Source organism: Triturus cristatus, chromosome 1_1 (genome assembly GCF_964204655.1).
Source record: "Triturus cristatus chromosome 1_1, aTriCri1.1, whole genome shotgun sequence".
Classification (NCBI taxonomy): domain Eukaryota; kingdom Metazoa; phylum Chordata; class Amphibia; order Caudata; family Salamandridae; genus Triturus; species Triturus cristatus.
This window is the reverse complement of record NC_140579.1, coordinates 1265474306-1265501553: the sequence shown is the minus strand read 5'-3', so window position 1 is coordinate 1265501553 and position 27248 is coordinate 1265474306. Positions and strand designations below refer to the sequence as shown.

The window sequence follows — 27248 nt, the reverse complement described above, 5'->3', positions numbered from 1 at the left end:
GGGCCTATCCATATAAAGTGCAACTTCTGTGTATTCTGTGATAATCTTGTTTGACGATTTGTGCTCCTGTGCTCATAAAGAGACTAGGGGTTACTTTGATAAATAAATACATATATATTTTGAATATATATCTGTGTGGTGTCCTTTCATTGGTATAAAAGGGGGTTGCATTTGGTAAAACAGCTGGCTTAACACGCTTCACGAGTTTAGCCTCAAAGACTGCTTAGCCTACGCTACCACTAGGGCAGCTAGTCCGAAAAGGTTGACTTACAACCACACCATAAGGGTTGCTTGGCATGGTACAAGGTGATCACTTTAACTAGTGAGCATCATACACCAGGCCAACTTCTCACAGTCATTCTCCCAATACACCCGGTGCGTCCCCGTCTGGTCGCCGGCGGCCTGGGCCTCTGCCTGTTGCCGGGGCCCGACCAGGGAAGGACAGGTAGCCTGCTCTCGGCAGAACTCCTCTCGGGAGGGGCCCCCTTCGTGGTGCCACTGGGCTAATTCGGGCAGATCGCCTAACTCAGTGACTTGGGGGGAGTCGGAAGGCGGGGGTTCGTCACTGGCGATCGACTCTTCTGGTGGGGGAATGTGGGGACCCTCGGCCGGGACCATGCTATCTTCAGGGGTCGGGGCGTCGTCGACTTCCCTCAGGGGGGTCAGTCGAGCCGCCATGGATCGAGTGGTGGCGCACACCCACGCAGGGAGGCCCATCATCCCTAGGTGGGTCTTGCGCTCGACTTGTCTCCAGGGGGAACTTTCCAGGTCGTTCCCCAGGAGACAGTCGACGGGCTGGGAGGTTCTTACCGCGACCTTCAGTTTACCGACCACCCCTCCCCACTCAAAGGGCACCAGGGCTACCTTACATAGGCTTTCTGTGTTGTCGGCTGAAATGACAGGGCAAAATACGTTGGGGAGGACCTGGTCTTCGTGGACTAAATGGCTGAGGACATCGGTGATGCTGGCCCCGGTGTCACGGAGCGCTTCTACTTGGTGGCCATTGATCGTTACGAGCTGCCCATATTTCTTTGTGTTAGGGGGCAGGAGGCTCCCAGGGACCATCTCTCTATCTCCTAAGGATACTAGGGCCATAGCGGCGGGTTCCCACTCCTCGGCCTCCTCAACCTCCCCCCCCAGTGCTACATTGGCTATATGTCTAGCGGGGGGTGCTGCCTGGGTGGTGCGTGGGGCCATGGGACATTCAGGGTCGTTGGCGTAATGCCCGGGCCTCTGGCAACGAAAACAAGTGATGGTTACCCGGTGCCCCCGTCTCGGGGGGGGGGGGGCGGATACAGCTGGTGGGGGTGCCGGGAAAGGTGGAGGTTGGGCGTTCGGGGGACTAGCCTGGGACTCTCTCTGCTCTCCCTGGTTTCCCCCCCTCTCTGGCGGGGTGGTCCCTGACTGGCTCGGGGGTATTCTCCTACAGGGCCCCGGGAGACCCGGGTGTTGGTCCAGCGATCCGCCTCGACAGCCAGCTTTCTTGGGTCCGTGAGCTTGCTGTCGAGCAGATGCTGGCGTAGTTCCACAAAGCAGTTCGCAGCCAGGTGTTCCCACAACATAAGGTCGGTTAGTTCTTCCAGGGTGGTTACCTTGCTGCCCTTGATCCACCCATCGAAGGCGCGGCTGAAGAAATTCACATATTCCACCCAGGTGGTACCCGGGATCTTCCGGCAGTCCCGGAACCGCTGGCGGTACATCTCCGGGGTGAGGCCGTACCTCGTGAGGAGGGCCGCTTTCATGTGGTCATAAGAGGTCTGCATGGAGGTGGGTAGGTCGAGCAGGGTGTCTCTCCCTTCGCTCAGGAATCGTCCCCACAACCCAGCCCCCCAATCCTTCTGCGGGACCCAATGGGAGGTCATGGCGACCTCGTAGGCCCGGAACCACTGCTGAATGTCATCATTTTTGTAATATTCTTTGACCACATCCTTGGGGATGTGGACCTTCTGCTCCGCCGGGGCGGCCGCCTCCCGGTTCCCCGGGGGCCGCGCTTCTTCGCTTCTTGCTTTCAGTTCTATTTCCTTCAAGCTGCGTTCATGCTCCAGTTGAAGTCTCCTTCCCTCGTGTTCTCGTTGGAGTTTCTTCTCTTCTAGTTCTCCTTGTACTCGCAACTGTTCTACTGCTAGCTTTTTCTCGGCTAATTTCAACTCGCCCTCAATTTTGAGTTTGGCTAATTCGAGCTCGTGATGGCGACTTTTTTCTCTGTCTGCGAGTTCCTCCGGGGATAGGCCCCCGTCTGGTACGAAGCTTCGCACCTGGTTGCTGTTGCGTTCTCCTTGGGAGGGTCCAGCTTCGTCGTGGGGCTCCCCTGCTCCTTCTGGGCGGGAGGCCCCAGAATCCACCCAAGCTTTCAGTGCCTTATGCATATCTTCTTTGGTGTTGAGACCAGTGGTAGCGATTTTGAGTTCCTTACAGAATTGTTTTAGTTCTTTGTGAGTGTACTCTTTCAGCTGTTCCACCTGGAACACGGCACTGGTGTCGTTTTCTGTGAGAACCACGGCGTTTCCTTCTGCCATCTTTGTCGGTAGTGCGTCAGCCGTTCACGGTACGATCTCTAGATGATGAGCCCGAATCCCGTCGCTTGCCACCAATGTTAGAAGGCGACCTCAGAGGGGCCCGGAGGGGGCCCTGACTGCCCTAAGACCCACCCTCGAAGTATCGTAGCCGGGCACTGGCGGGAGACTCCTCAGGGGAGGAACCTCGCTTCTAGGATCGTACACTTGGCACCACACGACAGAGAGACACCACACGAGGAGTTCTTAAGAGCAAATCTTTATCAGATCGAGTGGTAGGATCTTTATGATCCGCAAGGCAAAATATATACAAGTAGAGCGCGGGCTCACAAGGTCTTGGAGGGGGGTTAGGAGGTAGCGGGACAGTCTTTGGGGTTAGGAATCAAATGCAGGAGCGTACCCGGCGCACAGCTCACAATCCTCGAGCTGGGGGATACGCTTGTCGTCGTGGGGTCCGGCGGGACCACGAGAGTCTGTGGGAGCTGCGAGTCACTCAGCAGGGCTCAAGCACAAGTTCGGAGGTCTTACGATCTTCAGGGAGGCGCGAGTCACTCAGCAGGGCTCAAGCACAAGTTCGGAGGTCTTACGATCTTCAGGGAGGCGCGAGTCACTCAGCAGGGCTCAAGCACAAGTTCGGAGGTCTTACGATCTTCAGGGAGCCGCGAGTTACTCAGCAAGGCTCAAGCACAAGTTCGGAGGTCTTACGATCTTCAGGGAGCCGCGAGTCACTCAGCAGGGCTCAAGCACAAGTTCGGAGGTCTTACGATCTTCAGGGAGCCGCGAGTCACTCAGCAGGGCTCAGGTGTTTCCAAGGCGAATCTGCCGGACAGTCCCAGAGCACCCCTTGTTATAGGGCGACTCCTCTTTGATGTCCGGAGTCTGTGCAGGCAGGGGTCTTGTCACCTGGGGGTCGCTTGTTGGGGTTTCCTGCCATTGTCCTTTGATCCTTCCAGGGCCGGGTCGGGAGGAGTCCCAGACACCCAGCAGGCGTGGAGCCAGCCCTCGGGGAGGCCGGCAGGTCGATCGAAACCCACCTTCCCAGGGAAGCGCAGAGGTGTGATAGAAACTGCTCCTCCCTCTCTCATCCCAGGGGGAGCGCGATGTTCTCCAGCCGGAGTGGCGCCTCTAGGCCAGGGTTGCGCTGGGGCTGGGCGGCCATCTTGTTGCATGAAGTGGGCACGCGGGCCCGGTGTGGCCGAAAGGAGGAAGGCCACGGACGGGAAGTCCGGGTTGGGTGTGTGTGAGTTCTGGTGGGAAGAATCGGCTAGGCCGTGGGTTTGGGGGCTGGTGTGAGGTGCAGGGGTCAGGTCTAGCTATGTTACGAGGGCCGGGTCTAACAATGTGGTAATAGAATATTGCATGATATATGCTGCTTTGTGATGTTGCATCATCGAGGAGGACCGAAAAGGGTGAATATAATGGCTTTGAATGTCGCTATATGCTAGATAAATACAAGCACATAGAGGGATTAGTAAGGGGTTAAAATTAGAATCACCATTTCTATGTATTAATTATTCTTTTGTGTTTGTTTCGCCTAATTTTACATCTGGGCCTAATTCAATATGGCCGCTGACATCGCACGTAGAAGTGGCCACTGTCTCGTGAGGCGCGGAGTAAACTGCGCAAGTGCGAACAGTATCCTGAACCTCTTAGCGACCTTTGCTCATCATGTTCCTGGTCAAGGATATGAATTTGGTGGTTCGCCAAGATAGGGGAACAATCAACCTTACAGTAAACCGGAACAAGCCAACACTTTGGCTGACAAGTGACCTCACCCCTCGAACTGTACTGAGAATCTGGGAATAAGAATCAGATGATCCCAACCAGCCAATCATGACTGTCCTAAGCCTAAAAATGTATCTTCTTTGACATGAAATCATTATAAACAAGCATTGGCATAGCCAATAGGTCTCGCCTTTGGGACCTTATAAGTGTTTAGCTATGCAACAGTTGCATACCTAAATACTTATAAAGGTCCCAAAAGCGAGACCTATTGGCTATGCCAAGCGGCCGTGAAAGTGATCGCGATCACGATCAAACATCAAAGCGGCGAAAGTGAAAGTAATCGCGGGCAAGCATGGCGCTCGCGCCCGCGCACATGCACTGTAGCTCTAGGCTGGCCTGGTAGCACTTTTTGGAGCCCTCTCAATAAGTCTTGCCAGACCAGCGCATACGCTGGGTCAGGCGAGACCTAAAAATGGTGGTAGAATAGAGAGGTAAGCTCTGTTCGTGACGCCTTTCCTGATCGTCCAGATGCTGCCCGACCGCTTGAGGACTGCAAACTTTTTCCAAATCCACGGGCTATGATAGATGCTTGCACGATTTCTGGTCCTTTGATAAAATTGGGGACTGTAACGTGCTTAGCAGAGGACTTTGTGCTTTGGCCTGCTTTATTCGGACAATTTGCGACAGACTCGGTTATGCAGAGCCAGTGAATTAGAGGATCCCAAATAGCCAGATTAGGTAAATATGATGTTCTGAGATTTACTTGAATTGATCTAGAAATTCTAAACTTTGACGAGACAAATGTAAATATAAATCATTATGAAATTTTAGATAAACGAATATTGATTAACAAGAAATATGAGTTTGTGGTTTTTCATTAAGGGAAATAAGGATTCTGAGTCTTAAATGTGTTTTAGCTGGTTCTAAATCACCATCAACCAATCCAACTAATTGGTCCGTCGACCAAGTGGGAGGAGTGCCTTGATGTTTAGGATTAGGGATCTATAGGCGACGGATGTTAATGAATATTTTTCATTACATGTTTACATTCATCTTGAATAACCCAGTGTTTTTTCTTTTTCCAGATATTGTGTTTCTGAAGGGTTTTGTAATACAACATACAACTCAAGTCAAAGATACTTTATTCGGCAGCCAAGAGCCATAAAAGTAAATATTTTAAAAAGAAAAACGGTAATTCATGAAAAGACATTAATACATAAAAACGTGAGTCCCAATAAAAGTTCTTCGTTTTTAAAAATGCCTATATAAAACACTAAAAAGACATCTATCTTTACTATTTCATCAATCATGTAAAAATCTATAGATGGTACAACAATATAAAGTGCAAGGGTGCTAAATATAAAACCAGAGGTTGTGAAAAATATCTCATAAAGTGCGCATTAGGTAAGAGAACAGACCTTATCCAGCGGCGGCAATTGTTTCCTGTGTCTAATGGCCGCTGTTAAAAACCTTGCAAAACCCAGGCAGACCATGTGGGAGGATAGCATTTGAAGATAGGTCAAGGCCGGCCTAACTCGGACAAACTGGCAGTCTCTAAGCGTGGTAAAATATGTTTTCTGCGCAGGGAATCGTAATAGGCGCAGAAGAACATAAAATGTAGTGTATCCTGCTCCGAAAAATTATCACAGGGGCAGGGTCCAAGCAAACCGGGTTTGGAATAGCCTTGGAGAAATGCTAGGAGCTAGGGTACCAGGTTCAGACGAAATCTGGTCAAAACAAAGCGGTGATGTGCTTTGTTAACGTAAGATAGATAGGGCTGCATCTGTGGGCCCAGGCTCAAGATGGCAAATCTTCTCACAGACGGTTTGGTTAATTCCGCATCTTCCCTCTCTGCCGCTTATCCAGAAACTGCTTCTTAAGATCCCTAATAGCAGACTTACCCAAAACCCCTGGGCTCGGGAACAAATCAGGGCAGCCGAGCCATCTGGTCTGTTCCATTATGTATTTCAGCCAGGGAATAGATAGTTCCCCTTCCAATGGAATGCAGTCAGTAATTATGAGTTGATTTAGATTTGGGATCGGGCTTGCCCAAACTCTGAGCCAGCGCAACAGTCGGGCGACCAAAATCTGGCCTGATATATAGCTCACTCCCAGTTCTTCATGTAAATTAAAAACAGGGGTAGCAGTGAGGACCACAAGAAGTTTTCGCATAAAATTATTCTCAGCCACCTTAATCCCTTTCACGTCCTTATATCCCCAAATGTCACTCCCATACGTGGCCATCGGGATACATTTTGCATTATAGGCTTTTAGGAGTGCGGGAAGTGGCTTTGACCCAAGTCTTTTAGCGAAATTCAGGGTGGCCCCCCCAGCTCGCGCTAAGATGTTCTTTTTAAGTAAAAGTTGCGGGCAGCAGGATCCTCGCTCATCAAAGACTACCCCTATGTAAGGAAAGGTTGGCACTTTGGTTAACTCGACGCCCTTGCAATAAAATTTTGCCTTAGCCACCTTTCCAGATCCTATGGTCAAAGTATTGGATTTCTTGCAGTTTGTGGTTAAATCTAGTGACTCCATTAAACTTATTAAACAATTTAAAAGGCGTTGAAGACCCAATGCGGTTCTGGCTAGTAGAACCGCGTCATCGGCATACAGAAGTGCTGGAATCATTTTGGAGCTAGCTCTGGGTACATCTTTGCAACAGGCTGTTAGGGATTCTCCTAATTTGTTAAAATATAATGTAAACAGCAGAGGCGCCAAAATGTACCCCTGCCGGACCCCCTTTTTACTTCCCAGGAGCTTGTCAAGCTGCTGTCTGTGTTGCACCTTGCGGCTGCAGTAGTGTTTTCATGGGTGGTTTGCAGAAAAGAGACCAGCTCTGGTTCTGTCCCCAGGTCACGTAGCACCAGCCAAAGCTTAGACCTGTTGACATAGTCGAACGCCAAGGTTAAGTCAATGAAAGTCAAATGTGAGACTCCCCTCCTGGCGATGGCGTACTTCCCAATGACCAAATGCAAGTTAAGACACTGGTCCAGGCTCCCTTTCCCCTGCCTGAAGCCATATTGCAGATCAGAAATGATTTAGCCTGATCAATATAGCCTGTTAGGCGATTCAGAATTACTTTCCCCAATATTTTAGCCGCAGAATCTAAGAGGGAGATCGGTCTATAACAGGCGGGATCCGCCCGGTCTCCCTTTTTAAATATGGGGATAATAACTGCCTTAGCCCAGGAGGGGGGGGGAGCCATAGGTGCAAGCTGCATTAAAGACATGAGTTAAGATCTTGGCCCAAATTCTGGGATCCGCCTTATAAATGTCAGCTGGTACCCCATCTGGGCCAGGTGCCTTGCCTGCAGAGGTAGAAATAATAGCATTGTAGACCTTATCTATATTAAAATGGAGAGGATTGCTGGATAAGCCGGGAACTGATTGTCCCACGGCAGATTCCAAATTTACATCACTATAGATGTTACCAAAATGCTGGACCCAGAGCTCAGCAGGTATCGTACAATCACTGCCAGATTTGTGGTGTCTGGAAAAAGGGGCTATTACCCACCAACTAAAATCTGGTACTATCAGCCAAGACACTAGCTTGGTTGAGTGCTTCCCAAGCCTGCTCCGTTATCTGCTTCTTCCTGTTCAGGGCTGCAAGTTTAGAGACCTTCCTCCGGCTCCTGATTAGTGTTGCGTCCCTTGGGTTTTGCTTAAGGGTTTGTTTCAGTTCCTTATGGGCAATTGAGCATGTATTATCAAACCACCTTTTGGCTTTTTGGCATATAGCTCTTGTTTTAAAGGTTAAATTAAAGGCTACCTGCTTAGTGATACTATCAACAGTGGCTCTGTCGTGGGAAAGAGGATCCATGCAGACTTGGAGCTCAGGAGCACAAGTAGACTACAAATTAACTAAAAATATTCAGGAATGATCCTTTCCAACTTCAATCTCCTTTCCTGCTTTATAGTACTAATATTTGCGTTAGAAATTTGACTCGGGACCCCCCTTTTATGGCGCCCGTCAGTGAGAGGTCCAGTGTTAGGGGATTATGATCACTAAAACTATGCCAAGTGACACTTAAGTTGTTAACAGCCGGCAATAATAGAGCAGATAACATCATATAATAAATTACACTGGGGCTACCACTACCTGCATAGGTGGGAACCTGGGCCGAGGCATCTGACTTCTGTAGGCATTGCAAATTATAGGCTGAAAGGAGACTTGATTATGCAGATCAGGGCCATCACCCACCTCCAGTATGGGTGTACAATTGAGACAGCACTGATTAATATTAAAAGCCCCTAAAATTAATGTATCTTGATAAACTTGACTTCCTTCCCCAAAATTGTCTAGAATGCCCTCTAAGGCTAATAAATGTTCCGTCTCCTGAGATCTAGTGAAAGAGTTATAGAAATTAACCACTAACAGAGAGGGGAGATTTTTGCATGAATGTTCTACTGCTAGAACATTGGGTGACCGTCATTCAATTAGTTTGGCTTTATAGGCGAGCTTAAGTGAAATCATTAAAAGAAGACCCCCCCCCCCCCCAGCTCTTCGCATGTTCGAGGGAATTGCATGTTTACAAAAAGAGATAAAACCATCCAAATAAAAACAATTGTTAGGCTTCCATGTTTCCTGTAAGGCAATGATGTGATGTGTACCTAGAAACGGTTCCCAAAAAATATTGCCCAGCTTAGACATAAGGCCAGCTATATTCCAGGATAATACTTTCACACAAGGGTCTACTGGATTGACCACGGTAGAGATTGAATTAGAAAGATTGTCCAGCAGTGGTGGGGGTATAGGCGCAGTTGCGCATAGCTTGATGGAAGTGTTCGGTGAGAACATTTTAAACTGGGTTTTTTCAGCCACCGTTGATGGTCAATTATTTTAACCAAGGCTCAGGGGACAGGCTAGAGGTAGATAGCGATTATTCAGAGATAGCCCTAAATTCACATTTCTTTCTTGGGTGGACCTAACCAACGTAAATGGGGACTGCCATTTGTGATTTGTTAAGGGCCGTTTAACTGGGTAAAAGAACCGTAGGGGGACTATTCTGATTCTGACCTAATGGCGTCCTTAAATTGACAACCCATCAGTGCTGTGGCCTGCATAGGATTCTTAAAATTAACAATAATGCAGCCTCCCTCCATGTTTTTCCTGGTCCCGTGGCCTATCCACCCCACTCTTTTAGCCATGATGATATCAGACGAGATCTTAGAACGGTTAATCATGTTGTTGTTACTCCAGTGAGTGGTCTTGTGAATGAGATCCAAAGAGGTTTCCTTGGAGCCCGATGTAAGAGTGGGGACCCCTATTAGAACGGCGACTAAAGGCGATGATTGGGGGAGTGGGGTAATCAATTATACTAGGATTTTTATCCATAACCATATTAGGAGCTGAAGAAGGGTATATAGATCGAGGACTCTCATTAGAATTTTCCTGTCTTTCCGTGTGGACAATCGGGGGTGCAATGATCGGTTCCCCAGAAGTGAGGTTGATATGATTAGTGTTAGATTTTCCAGTTAACTCTAGTGCTGTCACTTCTTGGGAAGCGCTCGTCTGTGGAACTAAGGTCACGCCACCAGACCCCGGGCCGGAGTCCCTCCCTCCCCCCAGCTGTAGTGTTGCTTCCAGTGGGGCAAATTGTGGGCAAAGAAACAAAGGAATTAACTTTCAGCTCAATCTCGTCTAATTTTAAAAATAAAGGTGCTAACAAGTCTTTAGTCAAGCTCTCTAGCCTTTTTACAAAATTGTCCAACAACAGTTCCATGTTACAGTTAGGAGGAGGTGTAGTGGTTTTAGGCCGCGGTGATTTCCTCAGTGCTCCCTTGCCGCCAGTTCTCTTTCTTTTGGTGGGTGGGCAGCCTAAGTCCTCGTCCAAAGTCAGAGCGGGTGCCGGGTTGCACATTGGTGCTTCCACCTCTTCCATCTCCTCACTTTGTCCTGCTCTTGTTGGCATTCGGGACATCTCCTGCCAGTACCCTCGTAGTACTCGTCGCACTCATTGTGTCTCCCTACCTTACTGATGCCAGAGCTAATTTCTCAGACTCCAGGGACAGCCTTTTCTCAGTTAAGGCTATTTCTTTCGTGATGACATTAGCTGCTTTGGTTAGGAAGGAATCTATTGTCCCAGCTGAGCCCACTACATTAATCCCTTGCAAACCCACTTGTCTTATGGCCAGTTTCCGTTTCACCATAGCTAAAAACTAAGTGATTGGAAAGTGCTTTTGCTGTGGGTTTTATGATGCAAGATGACGGACTCTTCAGGGGTAAGGGAGGGTACATAAGTGACTTCCTGATTCAAAAAAGGAGTAACCAAGTATATAAGCTGAGGTTCTAATACAATAATAAGACGTAGGTCCTCTAAACAGAGAAAGCACACACAGTACCCTTATCCTGCCCTTGATGAGTCACTCCAGCCTGCAATATACCTGAATGTAGATTGATCTGATGAGTGTAATACAAAGGGCCTGGCCCAGCCCAGCCTACTCCTGCCGCCACCGGGCGCAGACGGGCCCGCCCACACGCATCCCGCGCTGCGGGAGCCCTCCTGCTTTTTAAGGCGCCTCCGGGCGCGTAGGATCAGCATTGATTTGGAGCCGCTGGAACGTGTAGTCCTATCCCGCTCCTTCCGTGAAACACCGGCAAATGGCGGCAAAGCGGTATTACGGGCTTCCCGTGCTGCGGGAGCCCTCCTGCTGTTTTAAGGCGCCTCTGGGGGAGTGTTGCCAGATTTTTAGACCAGTCCCAAGCCCAATGCAGCTGAAATACAAGCCCAAAACAAGCCCAATCAGACCAGTTCCAGCCCAAAAACCAGCCCAAATTAGCAAGTGTCCAATTAAGCGCAAATCGACATCAGAACCAATTTTAATGACAAATATACATTCTATTCAATATACAGATGGTGGGAGGGTGTTAGCAGCAAGGCACATACTTTGCATATGCTTCATTTAAATTGTTTTTATCATTAACATGGCCATGGATGCAAGGCAACAATAAAAAATGTCCAGCGAACTGGTGAGTAATGATCCTGCTGGAGAGCAGCCCTTTGCCCGTTTGTAGTTTTGAAATGCAGATAGGCTGTATTTTATTTGGATAGCTCAGTGGGTTACTGCCTTTGTCACAGAGATTCTTGTGTTACTTGCAGTTCAGAAATTACAATCCTAACATAGGACAGTGACCTATGAACTGTCATCAAAGAGCTGCATACAAACATGGATGGTACAGTTAGACCTTTTTTTGTGTTACTATATAGTTAGAAATTCCCCAGTCTTTCATTATTTTAATGTTGCTCAAATGAGTTTGGGCCGATATACATTTTTATTAGTAAAGCCAACCCCCAACCACTGGGTATGCTTTAAACTTCGAGTTTGTGCTTTCCCAGCCCAAACCCTCTCAAAATATACTGCCCAACAGTATGGATGACATTTAATTCCTACACCTTGTAATCCTCATTGACTATGTGACATTCCCTATAGACTAAATGACATACTTGTATGATTCATTGTCTCTGTATATTGTGTGTGACACCCTACACTGATATGAATAGCGCTATACAACAAATGAAATAGGGGGGGGGCTACACACATGAAGGAGGTTGGTAGCAATGGTATCTGCTGAAAAAAGAGGTCATTGATGAGGCGCCAAAAAAGACTTTCGCGCCGTTAAAACACGACTGTGTCTGTGTGTCATCATGATGTCAGTCTCACTGTCACTTACCTGGTCGGCGGTCGCTGGTGAGTCACGCGGTCACCGGTGGTGGGTGGCTGGCAGACTGGACACTAACGCGTACGCGTCGCTGCCTGGCAGGCTGGCGGCACTGCTGGCAGCAGGGCAGTCACGGACCTGTGGCAGTGACTGGGCCAGGCCGCTGGCGGGGCTGGCTGGACTCTGAGTGACTGGACTCAGTGACTGGGGGGGGGGGGCGCTGGAGTGACTGGGGCTGAGCCTGGGGTTGGAGTAGTGACCGGGGCTGGAGGCTGAGCTGGAGCGAGGACCGGTGGGCCTGGGCCTGGGCCCGGGCGGCTGGGCCTGCTGATGACGGGTCGTCGTCGACATTAGTTACTTGTCTGCCGGACTCCTGTGAGTGACTTCTCTCTCCTCTCAGACTCTCTCACGTCTCTTCTCACTGCAGTGCCTGGCCTGCGGCCCGCGGGCTGCGGCCCTGCGCGCACGACGCTACTGCAGCACAGTACTGTTGTTGGAGTGACTGCCGGGGTCAGAGAGAGTCAGTCTACGTCTCTACTCTGTCTCTCGTCTCGTGCTCAGTCAAGTCACTTGAAGAGAAGTTCAACAACATTACACTGCACACAGAAGTCATCAGCATGCAATCGCCGCTGCCGCCGAAAAGACCGGCGTGCTCGTACTCACGTCAGCCCCCGCATTTATGGGAACCGCGGGGGCTGACCTAAAATTAATTCCCTGGGCCGTCATTGGTAGCGTTTTCGCGCGCTACACCACAACGGCCCAGGAGACCCCCCACATTGGCTAATAATTGCCACGGCCACCACGAGGGGTATGGTAAAAGTTAGGTGGTGTGTGACGTCACGTCCGTAGAGTGTGTGTGCACTGTGCTGCTATGCAGAACACACAAGAAGAAGACTCAGACAGACTTGTAGTTGGTGTGGCAGTGGCACGTGACGCAGGCCCGGCAGCCGCAGGCAGCACCAGCAACAATGTAACAACTAGTATAGTAGTCAAGTCAACTACTTAGCCAATGGCAATGGCAACTGCAACATTGACCAATGACTGTTGCGTTGCCTGGCTTGGTTCGTTGTTGGCAAATTCTGAGTTGCTATGCTACCTGCCTGCTGTGTGTGGCTGGCTGCCCTGGCCTGAAGACGACGTGACGTCACTTGCAGACAGTGTTGCCTCTCTCAGGGTAGGGGGGTAGGGGCCTAGGGGGGGTGGGTGGGCTTGGCTGGGCTAATGCTTGCTGACTGCTGGCCTGGCTGGGACGCTGCGGGGGCGGGGCAGAGACAGAGAGGCATGATGCAAGCAACGCGCAGGTGCATAGATAGTGGTAGTGAGCGTGGGCGCCCGCCCAAGGCCAGTATTTTCCGCACAACGTCACAAAACCAGCCCAAAAAGTAGCCACCCGCCAGACATGGGTTTTTCCCGCACAACTGGGAAAAAAGTAGCCCAATTGTGCGGGAAATAGCCCAATCTGGCAACCTTGCTCCGGGGGCGTACGATCAGCGTCGGTTTGGAGCCGCTGGGGAGTCTGGGACGTGTAGTCCTGTCCCGCTTCCTCCGTGAAACACCGTCAAGTGGCAGCAAAGCGGTATTACGGGCTTCCAACTCTTGTATAGCATATAGTGAAAACTGAGTGGGTGTCTGGGTGAGATCAAGTTGTGGGTGGTACTTTATGATTGGTAAAACTGACAGGTCTGGAGCGGACACTGAACACAGTGCAAGTTTCTCACAGTGCCTGTCAGTTGCTAATAAAGGTGTTCACAGTACATGCACATCCAACCCTTGGCATCTCTATAGAGCACAGAGTGGACTGGCCACATATGTGCCAAAGGAATAGAGTGGGTTGTGTGTGAGAGGGTGGGTTGAGTGGAAAAGATGAAAGGCAGTGAGAGGATGTGTGAGATACGCAGAGGGAGGATTTAATGATGATATAGAGAGAAAAAATGCATGCCATAAGTATCTAACAGAGTGAGAGACTGCCGAGGAAAAGGATATTAATGTGATAATGGGAGCTATTGAGACACTCTGAAGACCACCAGCCCTCACCCCAACCTTAGTAATGTTTAATTCACATTTTCAGAATTAAAACATTTTCAATCCTAATTGTTCACAACAAAATCACTCTCGTTATTTCTGTATTTGATAATGCTGACAAGCATCGGGAGAGCCAATAGGTGTAGCTTGTTTTAAGTAAATGTTTTTGTTGTTGTGACATTACCCCTATCTCGCTCGTCCTATTCATTGCAAAATGGGGTGATGTCACCTCACGACAGGAACAAAGGAGGAGGACCCTTTAATGCCCGCGCCACACACTCAACCTGGGGGCCAAAAAAGGGCCTGGCTACTACTCTTATTTTCCTGCATGACGGGACAAGGATGCAGGAGGTCCCTGCCTGGCTCGGACCATGCTGAGGCTGTGCTTACCTCCCTTGCTTGGCCTGGGGGACTGCACAACTCAGTTGTGGGAGCACTGCTCCTGAAGAGGAGATTGATAGCTGTTCTCTCAGATAGTGGTTTTTGTTGCTCCTTCTGTGAATGCCTGAGGATCTTGGCCACTCTCTCTACGTTATGATGGAGTGAGGTTCCTGCTGGGTGCTGCAGTACACTGTTTCGGGTTCGAGCACACACTGTGAAGCCGATGCAATCCGTGTAGGCACACCCTTTCATTTTCAGATGCCTGGGATAAGCGAATAATTTTTGGTTATATATTCAGTATCAGGTAAGCACTCGCTTGTGTAGTTGGGTGCTTAACCAATTTGGTGTGTTCTTTTCCTGCCAAGAGTTGGTTTGCTGGGTTCTTGCAATGGGTAAGCATACACACAAATGAAGGCATGCCTCTCCATTGCCGCCTTCTTCGTTTGGCTCTCCTGACAATTCTCCTTCTCCAAGCAAAAAATCAGACTGTGCAGGAGGAGATATTAGGAGGATTGTTATCCAGACCCTGACTGCTTTCAAAGAGGATGCTTTGCCAGTGGTACACAAGAAACCTGCCGAAGCATTCCCTGATATGGATAATTCAAATTCCCCTGATGATAATCCAGCCTCTGCAGATTTGGCCTGATACGGATAATTCAAATTCCCCTGATGATAATCCAGCCTCTGCAGATTTGACCTGATACGGATAATTCAAATTCCCCTGATGATAATCCAGCCTCTGCAGATTTGAAAGGCAAATTAATCTCTATAGGGATGAAGGCAGACCTTTTATCATACTGGGGACAAAATGAAAGTTCCTGCCTCGGAGAAGCCTGTACCTCATATGAATCATTGTTGAGGCAATTCCAAAAGCCGTCTAATGTAGGGTTGCCTATTCACCAGTTTGTACTAGACATTGTCAAACATAAGTGGAAGGATCCTGATCAAATTTTCTTGCCAAGTTTCATAGGCAAACTTTATCATCTGTAGAATGTTGAGACGGTTTTGCCAGACAATATGCATATCCATTCCGTTGTGGCAAGTCTTTTCTGCCGTTCGTCCATGGCAGAGGAGAATAGTTTGAGAAATCCTTTGTATAAGAAAGCTGACTCGGCTTGAAAAAGGTTTCCTCTGCGACTCATGCAGCATTAAGGGCCGGGATCTATGGGGCTTTAATATCGTATTTCAAGAGTCTCTATGTGGCTATGCAGGATCAATCAGATTGCTGTCCTCTGTTGGAGGATATGGAGCATCAGACAGAATTTCTGTCAGATATTTCATTTGATGTTGTTAGATCAGCAGCATTGGCAAGTGTAGCTTCGACAGCTGCAAGAAGAAATTTTCATCTGAAGGACTGAAACACGGAAGCTGCTGAGATGTCAACTGTTCCCAAGATGCCATCTGAGGGGTCCAGGCTGTTTGGGGATGAGCTAGAGGATAAGCTCCACCGTATCTTTAAGGAGAGAACATTCTTCACCCTTTCAGAGTCAATCTGCTAGAAATTCCAGTTCTTTTAAGTCTAAATTTTCCTTTCGTCAGACTTCTACAGGAGGTAGCAGAGCCAACACCAATCCTGACTTTTTCGAAAGGACAGATTCTGTGTTAAAGGTCAGAGGATGGTGTCTGCAGTTTTTTTTCTCAATGGCGAAAGAGAACATCGAATCAATGGGTTCTTCACATCGTCTCCAGTTGGTACCGGAAAGAATTCTCATTGGTTCCAACACACCATTCCTTCTCCCCTGCCTCAAAATCTTTCCAAGAGGGAAGCATTTTTGAAGGGAGATTCACCTCTTCAGAAGGAGGAAGCTATTGTTCAAGCTTCCAAACAGGATAGAGAACAGGGAGTTTATTCCATTGTGTTTCTGCTCCTGAAGTCTTCATGGGACTACTGTCCGAAGATAGATTTGAAAATGCTCAAAACTTTGATCTTGAAGATCACATAGAAAACTGAAATTTTGCAGAAGATTATTCCTTTAGTTCCTTTGGATCATTTTCTTACAACAATGAATCTCATGGATGCTTAATTGCATGTTACAATTGAGAAGTCCTATTGCACATTCCTGAGGTTTTCAGTGGGAGATCAGCATTGCTAATTCAATTCCAGAGGATTTCAGTTGGAGATAAGCATGGCTAATTCAAAGTCCTTCCATTCAGCCTGAAATCAGCTCCAAGGTTGTTTACAAGTCATTGCACATCTTCATCTGTTGGGGATCCCAGTATTCCCATACTTGGATGACTGGTTGATCTATACTGCAAAGCAAACACAAGGATATTCTGGACGGAGCACTGAAACTTTTCAGACCCTCACCCCCAGTCACAGATCTGGGTTGACTCCATCATCGTTCTTTAGCTCACTTTGCCACCCCAGTTCAGACCCAGCCATATGTAAATCAGTCCTGACCCTGTTCCTCATGAGAACAGTCCAGCCCGACCTGCCCAACCAGGTATTCCCTGGAACAGAAACAAGCATCTTTGGACTGGATTTGGTGTAACACCCTTTATCAGTAAAGCTAGCTTGAATACAGTGGCAAAGTGAGCAAGAGACCCATGTTTTGGCATACACTGCCAACTTAGGGCAAACAAAGCAAACACAAGGAGATGATGGACGGAGCACTGAAACTTTTCAAACACTCATCCCCGCTCCAGATCTGCGTTAAATCCATCGTTCTTTGGCTCACTTTGCTACCCCAGTTAAGACCCAAACATTGGGCACATCTGGGAAAAGTTTGAGAGAACGAGAGGGTAATGAAGATTACCGGTACGTAACCTGGGCATGTCTGGACGCAATAACAGAAAACTGAAATAACTACCCCCAGATAGTGGTCAAGTGGCAGGCTGTGTGAAGCACATACTTAGTCTACGTGTTCTAAACCACACTCTTAATTACAAAGGCGTAACTCTTGGAAAAGATCTTCTTTGGCAACGGCCCTTTTAGAGAGCCCACCCCACGTTCTTCGTCATGATTAAAGCACTGCCAGCTATGTACGTATTGAATACTAGTGTAGAAAAGCACAGTAGTTGAAAGGCACAGCAGAAAAAACGGCGCCTGGATCCAGTGATAGTCAAAGACAAACAAGAGGCAAGAGAGGCACAGTCAACACCATATGCATCAGTGGCTCAGGATGCAGGGAACAGTGCTCGCCTTAATTCTGGTGCACCCGGGGGTGTTCTAGAAGTCTTGCTTTTAATGAGTAATGAGCTGAAAAAGCGCAACTAGACTAGGATGAAGGAAATTAATCACAAGAAGCCAGGAATGAAGGGAAAGATCGATTACTTAGAGCTGCACAGGAAGGCAGGTGTTAAGGTAACAGGTGAGTGACGTGGGATGATAATGTAGGAAAGCGCTGGACGCCAGGGACGCAAGAGTCAAGTGGCGATCTAACGAATAACAAGAGACAAATGAAGAAGGGAAAACGACACTTTACACAGAACAAGAAGGCAGGAACGAAAGTAACCAGTGATGGTTTAACTAAGCAGAAGGGTAGATGGGTTAAAGGAACGGGCAAGCGACTACTAGCAATATCTGAACCGAGTCGATAAAGAACATGAATGAATGCCCCCGATGTCGACAGCAATAAACTACGTTACTAATAAATCGTTACCCTGCACAACCCTTCCCCAGCAACCTCGCTCACTCAAGTTAACTCCCTGCTCTCTCCCAATTCCCCCATTAGCACGGCGGTCCCGCTCTGATGTTCAATTCAAAATTTGCGAACATTCGTGACAAGAATTTTCAATTCTATTAAGGACACGGAGGCGAGGATTATGCTTCTCATTTTCTTTACTGAAAATTCTCAGCAGCCAATAAGAAAGTAAAAAACAAGATACACACTACAATACCCATAAACCCTAGTGGATATGACATGACAACCATAGAGTAGACACCTATATAAGGTGCAAAAGAGAATACTACATCCTCTTTCTTTGAGTGAAAAAACAGTTAAGTCCAAAATAAACACAGTCTGATAACTGGGCGCAACCGGAAAGAAGAATCCATTCCTCCTAGGAAATCCACAGGCCAACGGACAGCAACGAAACCAAACCGGAAGTCAGCTTCCACGAAACAGTAGGCTCTGGGAGACGAGGAACATCCTCTTCAATGGTGACAATCAGCAAACTTCACTTGAAATCAGAACCTGAAATATAAAATAAAGCTGTAATACCACACTCCCAGGAAGAGAAAAGGCAGTAGGGAAGGGTAAGAAAACAGCATAAATATACAGAGCAGTAAAAACAATTCAAATCAGACATTACAGTACTGAATTATGGGTGGGATAATCCTCGCCTCCGTGTCCTTAATAGAATTGAAAATTCTTGTCACGAATGTTCTCATATTTTGAATTCTATGTCAGGACCGGAGGCTCCGATTATGCTTGTTCAAAGCTGTGCCACCACAACAGATGCAACATTAACAATAGGTTTATAATAAGTTTTAAATGTAGAGTCAGAGGACCAATCAGCTGCATTCATAATGTCTAATAAACTGACTCCCATAGACAAAGCCTTGGATGCCATAGCACCACGAGCAGACTGAGCACCAAATTTGCAGACATCAATACCAGCTTCGCTCATGAGCCAACGCACCCACCGTGCCAGTGTAGCTGGAGTCACTGGACAAAAAGGCTTCTGCAGTGCAATCAACAATTGACCCGCCAGATCATGATGAAAACCTGCAGTACTCACCTCATAATCCCGTATACATTGAACCACACACAATTTAGTGTTGTCAGGAAAAGCTGGATAAGTGATAGAAGTGGTGTTACATTTAGTGCGTCTAGAGATCAAAAAAGTAACACCCTCTGGAAAGAATCTGCGACCCGCCAGATCAAGGGCGCGAATATCAGAAACACGTTTGCATGACACTAGACAAGTAATTGTTGACAGTACGATAAGCAAGGCCTGAAGCGGCTAAGGACACAAGAAAATTTACTACCAAGGAGACATCTGCTGCAGCGGTATCCACCTCCCGTTGAGAGCACCAATCATACCATCGTTTCCATGCTGCAGCATAACGTTTGTGTGTGTTGGGCGACCAAGCCTCATTGATAAATCTGGTAGCGTCTGTTGAAAGACCTGGGACTTGCCGACGACCCCCGAAATTCGCCAAGCGACCAGCAGGAGTTGACCTGATGTTATCAACGGATGTGGAAATTGGACAGGGTCTAACAACAGATTCCACCGTTGCGGAAGAAGAACCGGAACCGCACATAACATTTCCAGAAGAACCGGGAACCACGCTTGAGCCCTCCACAGAGGAGTGATGAGAATCAATTCCGAGCGATAACGTTTGGCTCGTGCGATGACCCTCGGCATCATTACAAACGGAGGGAACACGTAACAAAGTGCCGGAGGCCACACCTGCAGAAAAGCATCCGTGGCTAGAGCTTCCGGATCCGGACGCCAGCTGAAGAACTCCGGAATCTGTTTGTTGAGTCTGGAGGCAAACAGATCTATTCGACAAGGGCCCCATAATGTGTTCAACATTCGGAACACTCGAGGGTGAAGCCTCCAATCCCTGAAATCCCGAAGATGTCGGGAATTCCAATCGACAATTTGGTTGCTGCACCCTGGAAGGTACTCCGCTACCACAAACAGCTTGTTCTGAAGGCAAAAGTGCCAAAAGTCTTTGGCAATCTCCGCTAGAAGACGAGACTGAGTCCCACCCAACTTGTTGACATAACAAACCGCCGACACGTTGTCCATGCGGAGAAGGATGCAACAATTTGTCTGACTGGGCGAGAGGCACCGAATCGCAAAAGAGCCCGCCAGAAGTTCTAAGCAATTGATGTGGAGATTCAATTCCTCCGGAGACCAACGTCCGCCCGTGGACACTGGACCGCACCGGGCTCCCCAACCCCATCGACTTGCATCGGACTCGATCACCACCTCCGGAGTAGTGCCGAATAGGGCTCGACTGTTCCACGCCTCCATATGTTCCAGCCACCACAACATCTCCCACATCGCCTCCTCAGAGAGAGGAATCTGATCGGAATATTTGAGGCCATTCCGGAGATGACGTATCTTGAGCCGTTGAAGTGCTCGGTAATGAAGGGGGCCCAAGAAAATCGCTTGAATAGAAGAAGCTAACAACCCTACGACCCGGGCTACAGACCTCAAGGACACAATCTGCTTGTTCAAAATCAACCTCAGCTCTCTCTTGATGGATCTGATCTTCTGATGCGGCAGATCTATGGTCCAGGCAAGATGCTGCATGACAAGGCGAGGACACTGGCCCATTATGAGGATGTCGTCCAGGTAAATTATGAGCCGAACGCCCCGGGCTCGCAAAACTTTGACTACAGGCCTCAGAAGTGTCGTGAAGCACCAAGGTGCTGACGAGAGGCCGAAAGGAAGGACTTGGTACTCGTACCAGACTCCCTGCCATTGGAACTGTAGAAAACGGCGATGCGGTTTGTAAATGGGCACCGACAGATAGGCATCTTTCAGATCGAGGCGAACCATCCAGTCCCCTTCTTGAAGAAGATCGCGAAGAAGATGGATCCCCTCCATCTTGAAGTGACGATATACAACCCATCCATTGAACTCCCTGAGAGCCGTGATCCACCCCCCTTCTTCTGAACTAGGAAGACGTTGCTGACAAAACCGCAAGGGTGACGAGAAGTCTGCACTATGGCTCGTTTCTGAAGAAGAGACTCGATCTCGCCGGAAATGAACAGTCGATCTTGATGGGAAAAAAGCATGGGACGAGGAGGGAGAGTTTGAGTGGGGGACAGAAAAAATTCTATCTTGTAACCCTGCACCGAATCCAGGATCCGCGAATCCTGCGAGATTCCTTGCCAATTGGCGAGAAAAAACTGGATGCGGCCCCCCAACTGAACCCCTGAAAAAGGAATCAGGCTCACCTGAAGGTGCGGCATCACGGTGACCTCCTTGGTTGCCCCCATAGCGTCCGTTTCTGCTGCTGTTGCGGGACCCAGGGGTGGGATAGAAGGAGGCTGAGGAGTTGGAATCCTGACATTTTCCACGATTGGAGGAATATCCCCGCTGGGCGCCTTGCTGGTAACCGCGGACGAACGACCGCCCCCGATGTCGTCCGGCCCGGCCAAAAACCGGGCAGAAAGCCCGTTTCAAGGAACCCTGCGCCTTGTCAAGGCCACTGAAAGTAGCGACAAATTTTGTCAGCTCCTTCAGAAAAGGCTGCGCTAAGGGGCCTGACTCTGAAGTAGACAACTCTGCCAATTTGGGGTCAAGTTTTATAAGAATGGCACGATGACGCTCACAGGACATGGCGCAATTAGCATTGCCCAATTGACAGATGGCGTGTTGAGCCCATCCGATGAGATCATCCGGATTAATGATTTGCCCCGAGGCTTTAGGTTTATAACCTAAGTCCAGAATTTTTGTAAGGGGACCAGTCAAATCCAGGATTTTGTCCTGACAGGACCGCCATGCACGATCTATACCCTTTTTAGGGTCCTTCGTGTATTTCTTTAAGTAAGTCAGCATGGATGGATCCACTTCAGGAGTGTCCGCTACCTTATCTGCCAAATCTGGTCTGGGACATTCGGAACGCAACCGCGCTCTAACATCTATATCAAAGGCTTGACGCAGATGTGATTGTACATATTCTGCAACCTCTGTAGAGGGAAGCCAAGAGGAGGAGTTAGGGTGGACAATGGCGGTGGGTTCAAAATTAAGTAAGGTAGGATGGGAAGGAGCATCAACAAAACGTTCCTTGCGGAGCTTCTAAGCCGGTGGAGGGGAAACCTCCGGCTCCGACGCCGTATCAGGGGCGGTATTGCCATCATCCCTGATAGGTGAGCTAGAAGGAGTATCCCTGGAAGAGGAGCCATAAGAGTGGTCCGTATTGAAGGACTTGGCCAATTTTGCAAAGTCTGAAAAATGTTTTTTTTTTTAACCTTTTACCTCCAGAGGAAGAACGAGAAGAAGAAGACCCAGGAAGCCAGCCTTGCTGCCTGGCATAATTACACAAATGCCGTTTTAAGGGTTCAATAGCCCTGACCATGGCCTTATTTACGGAGTGCTGGACTCCCACATCAAGAGCTTCCATCAGCTCATGCTCAAGAGACCCAGAGGGCCATCCTCAAAGTAGTCCTCTTCCTCGTAATAGTGAGGCATAATGGCACAGTAAAGTGACCGATAAACCCGCCAGAGGAACAAGGGAGGAGCAAAATATGCACTGTTCATTGAAAAAACACAATAAAAACTGCGTGTACTGACAGTGATATTAGATGGGGGAGTGGCGAAAAAACCCCAGGCAAGCCACAGCGGAGCTGCAGCAAAGAAAAAGGATGTAGTATTCTCTTGTGTACCTTATATAGGGGTCTACTCTATGGTTGTCATGTCATACCCACTAGGGTTTATGTGTATTGTAGTGTGTACCTTTCTTATTGGCTGCTGAGAATTTTCAGTAAAGAAAATGAGAAGCATAATCGGAGCCTCCGGTCCTAACATAGAATTCTCACGCTCTATGCACTTGACTTTCGGTCGTCCAAGCTTTCTCCGCTTCTGTTTTGTCTCTCAAATCTCCCCGGCTACCTTACCCCAAACGCTTTCAGGCTCCCCCAAAATGAAGCTCTGTCCTCGATTTCAGCTCTTACCCACACCACCATTTCACACATCTCCTGGCTGCGCGCCCGCTGTTCTCACCTTCTCGCTCCTTTGTACTGCGTTTCCTTCCAGTGAATTTCTTATTACTTTTCTTGAACATAAAGTTGCACACAGGTTTCTCCCCTGTCGCCATCTTCCACACACAGTCCTGCACAGCCAATCAGAAACGAGAACTGATAGACCCACACCACCATCTGACGCCATTCTGGCATAACAAGGACGAATTTCCATCAAAAAGAGTCCGAAACATAACTCGCCCAAAAATCCAAGATGATAGCTCAACCTGAAAGATGAGTCACTCGTGAGTTGAATGTAAAACACGCAGGTGTATTTGCCATTTTTTTTGTTGCAGATTTTTATAGAGTGAACTCTGTATTGGAGCGCTTTACATTAGCACTGGTTACATTACACAAGGACACATTCATTTTTAGGTCTCGGCTAGCGTGGCTGCGCACATGAGCAGCTCGCTCTGCGAGATTTATTGTCTTGGAGTTTCAGTAAAGGGCTTTAAGCCCCGCCCCTCATTCCCATTGGCTGGCGTCACCGTTTATGTTAAACAGTGGCCTGCCATTGGAAATGAGGTGTTTTGGTTACCTCCCTTTGGCTTGCATTTGGACTCCGTGGCCTGCTTCACGGCTGTCGTGAAGCACTTTCTTATCTTTATGGGGCCATGTGTTAAACACATGGCCCCATAAAGACAAGAGATCTCCATGCTCGGCTGCTGCGCGGTCCTCCTTTCGCTTTCGGTACCGCGCTTGTCTCAAGTGGGGGTAACATGCTGAGAATTAAACCAGCTTAATTCTTAGTGTGAGCGAAGTGAAAAGGTCGGGCTGGAGGACACTTTTGGTGTCGTCCAAAGGTATTTGTTTTCAGCGGTTCTCATAAACCTCGTGCCTTTGAACCATAAATCGCTTTATATACCTCTCACTGGTGCGCGCCCTGCTTCGGATTACCCCAGCGTGTATCGAGGCCCTAGGGAGCGCCCACACTCCATGTGCGCGTTAAGTGTATCCCCCAATCACTTGTATGTGCGCAGTTCATTTTATCGATTAGTTTTATATAGCGCTGCTAGATTCTGGCGGATGGCAGAGCGCTGTAACTAAGCGGTCTATGTTACCATGTGGACAGAAGCTGGGTGAGGGGGTAGACGGGCAGTTGTGATACATTAGCATTCCTCTGCACACTGGGCATGCAGCTAGTTCCCAAAAGAGGCAGTCTGTGCGCTCTTCCATCAGAAAGGTGAGTGTGTGTGTTGGGGGAGGGTGCGACGTTTAAATCTGCAGACACAGAGGTGAAAAGGTGATCTATAAACCTATTCATGCCAGTGAGGATAGACGCCCTATTTTACCGCCAGCTCTGTAGTGTGCACCCCTGCACTTTACCATTAGAAGAGACATTTTATTATATAGGCGCTGCATGTGTGTGTAACCACCCTGGCCTCTCCCCGGCCGAGCGGCACCTGTCACGCGTGCTAGGTAAAACACAATTGCTCCGCCTGTAAACCGGGTCAGTGCAGGCAGTGTATATTTTCTCTGGTGTGCAAGCACAGCACTGGGGCAGTTACTGTAATCTCACGCCTGCTTCTCCTGCACGAGCCGGCCTCTTCTTTTTATGTCAACCCCTTGAAAGCTTAGTGTGTTGTGCCCATACGGTGCATTTCTTGAGGGTGCTGCAGCCTGCACACAGCTGCCCTCCGCCTACCGCACCTCACAGTCCTCCTGAAAGCAGCCTGCACACATCTCATCCTTCTGGTGGATGCAGCCTGTAGGCTGTCTACCGGCCACAGAACTGGGGCCTACAGTATGCAGCTGCATACACTCCCCCCTTCCTTGTGCGGCCTGCACACATCTCCCCTCCAGGCCTCAGCACTCCCCTGTGCAGCATGCACACAGCTCACAAATAATGATTGCAGCCCCCCTCCAGGCCTCCGCTCTCCCTTGTGCAGCCAGCACACAGCTCTCCTCCAAGCCATAGCTCTGTGCAGTATGCACACAGCTCCCATATTATGGATGCAGTTTGTAAACTCTACCTGCCTCAGGCCTCCATTTTGCCGCCTGCAGGCATAATTGATCCGGTGTGCAGCCAGCACACATACCATGACAACCCCCCCCCCACCCCAAGCCCCACTGTTTGCAAGATTGCACACGAATGGACTCAGTGCCCTACAGGTCTCTTGCGTCCAGCCGGCACCCTCTTACCCCGACAGGAGTTTTTTTTCCCCTCAACACCTTCTCCAGGTCGGAGCCTCATGTGCAGCCCGCACAGGGCTGGCCTCTCTTGTGCAGCCTGCACACAGATCCCCCCACCCCCCTCAACACCTTCTCCAGACCGCAGCCTCGTGTGCAGCCAGCACAGAGCTGGCCTCCAGGCCTCAGCTCTGCCTTGTGAAGCCTGCACACATACCCCACCCCACCCCCACAACACCTCCAGGCCGCAGGCTCGTGTGCAGGATACACAGAGCTCTCCTTCAGGCCGCAGCCTCGTGTGCAGCCCGCACAGGGCTGGCCTCCAGGCCTCAGCTCTGCCTTGTGAAGCCTGCACACATACCCCACCCCACCCCCACAACACCTCCAGGCCGCAGGCTCGTGTGCAGGATACACAGAGCTCTCCTTCAGGCCGCAGCCTCGTGTGCAGCCCGCACAGGGCTGGCCTCCAGGCCTCAGCTCTGCCTTGTGAAGCCTGCACACATACCCCACCCCACCCCCACAACACCTCCAGGCCGCAGGCTCGTGTGCAGGATACACAGAGCTCTCCTTCAGGCCGCAGCCTCGTGTGCAGCCAGCACAGGGCTGGCCTCCAGGCCTCAGCTCTGCCTTGTGAAGCCTGCACACATACCCCACCCCACCCCGCCCCCACAACACCTCCAGGCCGCAGGCTCGTGTGCAGGATACACAGAGCTCTCCTTCAGGCCGCAGCCTCGTGTGCAGCCAGCACAGGGCTGGCCTCCAGGCCTCAGCTCTGCCTTGTGAAGCCTGCACACATACCCCACCCAACCCCCACAACACCTCCAGGCCACAGGCTCGTGTGCAGGATACACAGAGCTCTCCTTCAGGCCTCAGCCTTGTGTGCAGCCAGCACAGGGCTGGCCTCCAGGCCTCAGCTCTGCCTTGTGAAGCCTGCACACATACCCCACCCCACCCCCACAACACCTCCAGGCCGCAGGCTCGTGTGCAGGATACACAGAGCTCTCCTTCAGGCCGCAGCCTCGTGTGCAGCCCGCACAGGGCTGGCCTCCAGGCCTCAGCTCTGCCTTGTGAAGCCTGCACACATACCCCACCCCACCCCCACAACACCTCCAGGCCGCAGGCTCGTGTGCAGGATACACAGAGCTCTCCTTCAGGCCGCAGCCTCGTGTGCAGCCAGCACAGGGCTGGCCTCCAGGCCTCAGCTCTGCCTTGTGAAGCCTGCACACATACCCCACCCCACCCCCACAACACCTCCAGGCCACAGGCTCGTGTGCAGGATACACAGAGCTCTCCTTCAGGCCTCAGCCTCGTGTGCAGCCAGCACAGGGCTGGCCTCCAGGCCTCAGCTCTGCCTTGTGAAGCCTGCACACATACCCCACCCCACCCCCACAACACCTCCAGGCCGCAGGCTCGTGTGCAGGATACACAGAGCTCTCCTTCAGGCCGCAGCCTTGTGTGCAGCCCGCACAGGTCTGGCCTCCAGGCCTCAGCTCTGCCTTGTGAAGCCTGCACACATACCCCACCCCACCCCCACAACACCTCCAGGCCGCAGGCTCGTGTGCAGGATACACAGAGCTCTCCTTCAGGCCGCAGCCTCGTGTGCAGCCAGCACAGGGCTGGCCTCCAGGCCTCAGCTCTGCCTTGTGAAGCCTGCACACATACCCCACCCCACCCCACCCCCACAACACCTCCAGGCCGCAGGCTCGTGTGCAGGATACACAGAGCTCTCCTTCAGGCCGCAGCCTCGTGTGCAGCCAGCACAGGGCTGGCCTCCAGGCCTCAGCTCTGCCTTGTGAAGCCTGCACACATACCCCACCCCACCCCCACAACACCTCCAGGCCACAGGCTCGTGTGCAGGATACACAGAGCTCTCCTTCAGGCCGCAGCCTTGTGTGCAGCCCGCACAGGGCTGGCCTCCAGGCCTCAGCTCTGCCTTGTGAAGCCTGCACACATACCCCACCCCACCCCCACAACACCTCCAGGCCGCAGGCTCGTGTGCAGGATACACAGAGCTCTCCTTCAGGCCGCAGCCTCGTGTGCAGCCAGCACAGGGCTGGCCTCCAGGCCTCAGCTCTGCCTTGTGAAGCCTGCACACATACCCCACCCCACCCCACCCCCACAACACCTCCAGGCCGCAGGCTCGTGTGCAGGATACACAGAGCTCTCCTTC

General features: G+C 50.0%; 1 protein-coding gene across 1 annotated transcript in view; it reads right to left on the bottom strand.

Annotated features, from left to right (window-relative positions):
- Positions 1–23025, bottom strand: part of LOC146871932 (uncharacterized) — a 202266-nt gene extending 179241 nt beyond the window's left edge. The window contains exons 1-2 of the mRNA XM_085649699.1: positions 22932–23025; positions 21164–21898 (exon numbers count right to left, since the gene is read on the bottom strand). Coding sequence (XP_085505825.1) covers positions 21164–21898; positions 22932–23025 — 829 coding nt within the window. The remainder of the gene's footprint in view (positions 1–21163; positions 21899–22931) is intronic.
- Positions 23026–27248: the final 4223 nt, after the last annotated feature.